Source organism: Gavialis gangeticus, unplaced genomic scaffold (assembly GCF_001723915.1).
Source record: "Gavialis gangeticus isolate Ggan-Ray unplaced genomic scaffold, GavGan_comp1, whole genome shotgun sequence".
Lineage (NCBI taxonomy): Eukaryota > Metazoa > Chordata > Crocodylia > Gavialidae > Gavialis > Gavialis gangeticus.
In genome coordinates, this window is record NW_017729032.1 from 35,246,969 (window position 1) to 35,253,073 (window position 6,105).

The window sequence follows — 6,105 nt, forward strand, 5'->3', positions numbered from 1 at the left end:
CCAAGGGGGTTTCTGAGCACTCTTACCCCCCTTGCTATCTAGCCTCCTTTTGAAGAATCCTGGATCTTGGCTTCTCCAACTCAACAGCACCAATAGATATCTGTGCCAAAAAGGGACTCTGTGGGCTCCTATATACGTGCAGGGAGGCTGCTTTGATGTGCTATAATTACAGCACATCGGAGCAGACTCATTTAATGGAGTCTGCTGGAGCGTGATAATTACTGCACTCCAGCAGACTCTGGCATCTTGTGTATCAGCCCCGTGCTGAAAAATTGGGTAGGAAGTGGGGTGGGGGAGAGTGCTTTAAACTAGAGCTCGTTCAATGAGCTTTAGTTCAAAGCGACCCTACCACCATTTTTCAGCACAGGGACACAGGCTATTGTCATCTTGCAGACGGTCTAGGACCCACAGCTTTGTTGATGTTACATGCCTCAGACTGACAACATGACCTCTCAATGTTGTGTGCTTGCTTTCATCCACTTCAGTATCATATAACAATAGTCGTGGTTCTGAGCATTCACTCCTCTACGCTCCCAGAGTTTCTTGCTATCCTCCTCAATGTGAAATAGCATTTGCAGGCATGTAGGTCATTCGGCTACATCTACCCTGACAAATCCTACCAGCCAGAATTTCCTGCAGCCTTCTTCTAACCATTTGTCCTGACAGTGTGAGGACGACACAAATTATGTTGCCTACAGACATAGGTGGTCTTGTGTCTTGGTCCTACAATTGGAATCTTCTCCCTGAATGAAGTAGTGGGTTGCCCCATTTGGCAGGCCAGTGGGGGGAGCTCCTGCATTGAGCCTCCCACCTCACTACGCCCATCCACCTTCCAGACTCCACATGTCTCTCCAGGGGCACCTAAGCCTGAGCAGACCTGCTTTCGAGCCCCATTGCAGAGTCCAGGGGTAACATGAGAAGCCACCACCCTGAGAAGGGACTGTCTAGGTCCTGTGTCCTCAGGGAAACCAGACCTAATAGTCCTATGGGTACTTGACCCAATACAAGAACTTGGGGCACCTCCCCAAGTCGGGGGCCAAAAAAGAAGATAGTCTCCCTTAGTCCACAGACCCAAGGGGCCTCCTATGCATAATTAAACCCACCCCTCAATAAGTCTCCTACACCAGTCACAAAGGAGAACTTTATTGCTCCTGACAGGGTGAGGTAGAATAGGGTAAGAGGTAGAGCGCTATCAAGGGATTACCACTGAACAAAATCTGGCTGAGGTAGCCGTTTGATACACAAACACATCGCTGTGAGCTGACTAGCTCTCTAGAAACACTTACAAGTATTATTCAGAAGATGGTAGAGATCTGGCTCGGAGATTTCCAGAGAGAGAGCGTTTCAGATGGATCAGACTATCTCCCTGTGTCCTGATGTTTGGGCCATGCTGGAAAAATGGCTTCTCCTCTTCTTCTTCTTGGACCAGGCCCTTTATATAGCCTTTCTGACCTCAGCTGCCCAGTCCAATAGAAGCCAGCAGTGTTAGCAACTAGCCAACCAATTTAAAAAGCATCACTGGTTAACTGGGCAGATGAGCAGGAGCTTTTCCCTCCCCCCACTCAGGTGACCAGAGGGACAACACCTTAGGCACCAGGCTTTTGTCATGTAGACAGGGAGGAAAATCCCCCCCCCTCCCTTAGGCATTCGACCCCAGGGTCCCAAGCTAACAGGGACAGATTCCTGGAGAGAGACACAGACAGTGGCATTTCTGCCACATCCCTTACACTGGACAATTAGACAATTTCATAGGATTCCAAGGCTTTTTAAAATGATACTTGCTCTTCAGGATCCCATCGATGCAGATATCCTCATCTCCAACTCTAGAGGGAAAGTGGCATTGTCCTTAAATAAGACACAATAGATACCACCTCCTAGAAGGTGGACAAGCAATATCGGGTTCCTGCTAGGAAGAGAAAATATGGACCCATTATGCCACTGTCTCTGGTGGATTTTGCAGCAAATGGGAAGTCCACTAAAAGAGACCCACAGCAATGCACGAGGAGCCAAAAGTTTGGCCCAAATGTGCTCAAGCTTAAGAAGCAACAATTTTTCATTGTTCGTTTCTTTTTTTTGTGATATCTTTTATTCACCAATGGCATACTTGGGAAGAAACTTGACAAGCTTTCAGGCACAAAGAATCCTTCATTAGGCAACTGAAGAAGGATGCTTTGTGCCTGAAAGCTTGTTGGACTTTTCCTCCCAACTATACAGTTGGGCCAATAACATATATGACCAGCCGCTTCCCTTTGCCTCCCCCTGCTGCAAAAAAAAAAATCTTTTTCATGTTGTGCATTTCCTGGACCATCATGGCTACAACCTTCCAACCCTATTTCCAGCTTGGGTTCATGAAAGGCATTGCTTTTTGGAAAGAAGCATGGGGGGCAGTGGTAGAAAAGCTTCTTAGATCTGGATTTAAAAGTTCATTAATAAATACAGTTTCTTAATAATAATAAATATTCATTTTTTTAGAGTATGCCAGTGAATATGCCAGCATATCTAAACTTTTTATAATGTCTAGTAATGTAACACATGATTCATGTGTTTTGCTTTTATCCAATTGTCAGTTTCATTGCATTTGGTGTGTATAGGGAAATGGATAAAATATTGTGGATCATTTTTTTCCATTTAAGTTATTTATTATTTTATATTCAGGTCCTAGATTTGTTGAAGTACCTAGTGATAGATAACAAGGATAATGAAAACCTGTACCAAACAATCAAGCATCTAGATCCTTTTCCTGAGCATCCAGCTTTTAAAGATTTGCGCACTACTCAACAAAAGATCAAATATAGTAAAGGACCATATTCACTTTTGGAGGTAATGAGTTACAATTCTACATGGCATAAACTAAGTGCTTGCAAGAGAGAACTTGCAAGCACATGAAATAAATTGGTGACCAGTGGACAGAAGTCCATTTGTAGGATATGGCTGATCCCCAAACTAATGATGCTCCAGTTGTAGCCCTGTGTGCCCCAGAATGAAAATGTGCTATGTTAGATGTAACAGAGAGAGGTCCTCTGAAATTAAACAGATATTGGCTGTGCTTATCTCTAGTTTCAGGATGTGATCCATTCGTGTGCATCTTCACTATAAGATGTGCACATCTTTTGGCATTCATGTTGTGAAATATTTGAGTACCACTTCACTTTAAAATCTGGTGTATTGCAGAGTAAACTTATTGCAAAAATATTGTTTTTCAGGAAATTAACCATTTCCTGTCAGTAAGTGTCTGTGACTCACTGCCACTGACAAGACTGGAAGGATTACATGACTTACGCAAACAGCTGGAACAACATAAAGATCAGATGAGGGACCTTATAAAAGATTTCCAAGGTATAGACTTCTGAAAGCATGTTTTGGTTCTTGTTCTGCATACCATTTGTTTCCTCAGTTCAGTAAAACAGTTTGCTGTCATTTCATACACACAGCAGATTGCTTTGTATTGCAAATCGTGATCAACTGTGAATTTTTTCTGGCTGGGTATAATATAAGCAATGCACAGTAAGTATTGCCATGCAGATGATATATAGCAACATCTTTTGGAGGGGTATGTGTGTATGAGAGAAAATAATAGGTTGTCTTCACTGTTGGATGTATTTACAGCCTTATCTCTATTTTAATGATGTTTCTTATATGTGTGTTTCTTTAATGCTTTATATACTTACTTTAAAAGAACACAATTAATATTTCAAAGTGAATCATGCAGAAGTTAAAAATGCCAGAAGGTAAGGCATCCTGAATCTCACCAACTATTTCTCTTTGTTAAGACGGTCTAAACCTCCCTTCTCCCACAGCTCCCAGTCTTATGTCACAACTAGACCCAGTTACTCTTTCTTCCTCATTCCTTGCTCAGTTTCCCCAAACTTCCTGTCCAGTCTAACACCTTTTCCTTCCTCCATGTGCACCTTTTGTGTCCTTTTGGATGCACCTTCCTCCTCCTCATTGAGAGATTGGCTTCCTGCTCTCAATTCCAATGCCTTGCCCCAATCATGGCCTGCAACTGCAATTACAGGGGAAGGGTGGCTTTGCCCCTGTAATAATTAGAGCATTTTCAGTTACTAGAAGTGCATGTATCATCCGGTTGTATGTTGAAGTTGTTAAGGGAACAGTGCATATGCACTCTGGTCAGCAGCAAGAGCTGTGTGTGAGGGGCTTGTGCATGTCTAGAGAAGATGAGATATTCAAAAATTTTTATCTACTAAATCCAGTAAGCATCTACTAAGTATGAACTGCAGAATTCAAAGGTTGTAACAGGACATAGATGGCTAGGTCCAAGAAACTTCAAATAGTAACACAAAATATTCCACTAGCCTAAGATGTAGGCCGTGAATTTTTAGACTGAAAGAAACTTCTTTATAACTTGACCAGATCTGGCTTTTCGCAAGGAAGATAAAAGACATGTCTCTGACATTAAATTTACCATGGGGAGCTGGTCTTAAAGCACCTGCTTCAAAGCAAGCAGCAGTAGAAATACTGAAAGAAAATACTGCAAAATGTTCATATGGGCAAAAACTATATGTATTTTTCACAGGTGTCGCTCTTAGAATCAGGTGAACTGTTTTGGCTGAAATATTCCTCCCTACCTAGTCCTTCCCCCTAAAATAGCTACCAGGAATATAAAATTTTAGCCCAAGCAGTTTACAGTGTGGCAAAGTTACAGGCAACTGAAAAAGGTTGAATAAAGAAAACTGTTAAATGACCTTGATAAAAGGCAGTGTTACTTGCTTCAGTTGCAATGGGTTGATACATTTTATTGTAGGTATTGCAAAATATTAATATTTCTTAAGGAATTGATTGTGTGTTTTTAGGTTTTGTAATCTCAGTATACAAGACCTGTCAACTTGTGATCTGGTTAGTACAGATATCACATTTTGTAATCTTTGAGCCCAAGCCATTTTTGAGATAAGAGTGTATAAGAAAAATATTAGAACAAGTTTTAAAATTTTGTAAAATAAGGATGGCTTGTCTATTTAACCTCAGGCATTAGAAGAAAAATCTTTAAGATGGGGGCTATGAAATTATAGGCTGAAGGGATCATTTTTGAGACTTACAGGGGTTTAGGTTTAGAATGAACCAATTTACCAGCTTAATTGTTGTCACTGGGGCAACCGTTTATTATTTATTTGTGTTACATGAAAGCTTAAGCTGGATTCTCCATTGTACTAAGCAATGTGTCATTCTGTAGTAGTTTGTACCACATATCCTGGCTATAGCATTTTAAAATGCTAGCTATAGTTTTTCAAAGATTAATTGATATGGCATGTGATTGAAATATGAATCAACTTTTTTGTTTTCCTAAAAATATAGATTGAACATTTTGGCAGTGTATGTTCATAAACAATTTTTATAAATTAATTGTGATTTTTTGGAACTTTAAGAGCATGCTTGCCTTCATCTCTTTCTAAGACCTCTTTAGCACATGTTAATAACCTACTTCTGTCTTCACAGTGCTGTTGTTTCCTTGCTTTACCTGTGGCAAGTTAAAGGTGTTTTTGATGTTTTGGGCATTATGCCTGAAGTTGTGTGCGACGGTCATTCCTGAGGTTTATAAGCCCAGGATAAGCTAGTACTTTACCTAGGATGACTTAGATACTGCCTCATCAGAGGGGTTGGACTGAATGATACCCTCAGATCCCTTCCAGCCGTACTTATTTATGATTTGAGTTTTTCTAAAGAAAGAAGCAATTGAAAGGTGTTTTCTGCCTTAAAAGTCAACATTTTCACGAATAATATATATTTTAAAATGCCTCTCTCTGCTTAATATTATATTTCCTCCTTTACATCCTTAGGAGCTTTAAGGACAATGGCTTTTTAAGTGGTTACATGACGAATAGAAGGAACTGGAAAAATTATGGAAATGAACAAGTGCTTGAATTGTTGTTAGTTTTCAATGTGTAAGTGTATGTATCTGTCTAGATCACTGGTTTCCAAACTTTTTTATACCATGGCCCAGCAGGAGCAGGACAGGGCATGCGGAGCAGGCTCTCTCTCTCCCAGGGCTGCCCCACTGCACAGCTTTAACACCAGAAACTCAGCTTTAACCCTGGAAGCCACTCACCTAAGCAAGCAGATGCAGTTCTGAGTGGGAACCTCTGGTCTAGA

General features: G+C 40.9%; 1 protein-coding gene across 3 annotated transcripts in view; it reads left to right on the top strand.

Moving 5' to 3' along the window:
• The window catches only part of ATM (ATM serine/threonine kinase), a 134,670-nt gene that overhangs the window by 68,642 nt on the left and 59,923 nt on the right, over nucleotides 1-6,105 (top strand). For all 3 annotated transcript variants that reach the window (XM_019524367.1, XM_019524368.1, XM_019524366.1), the window contains exons 31-32: nucleotides 2,656-2,820; nucleotides 3,204-3,336. In XM_019524367.1, coding sequence (XP_019379912.1) covers nucleotides 2,656-2,820; nucleotides 3,204-3,336 — 298 coding nt within the window. The remainder of the gene's footprint in view (nucleotides 1-2,655; nucleotides 2,821-3,203; nucleotides 3,337-6,105) is intronic.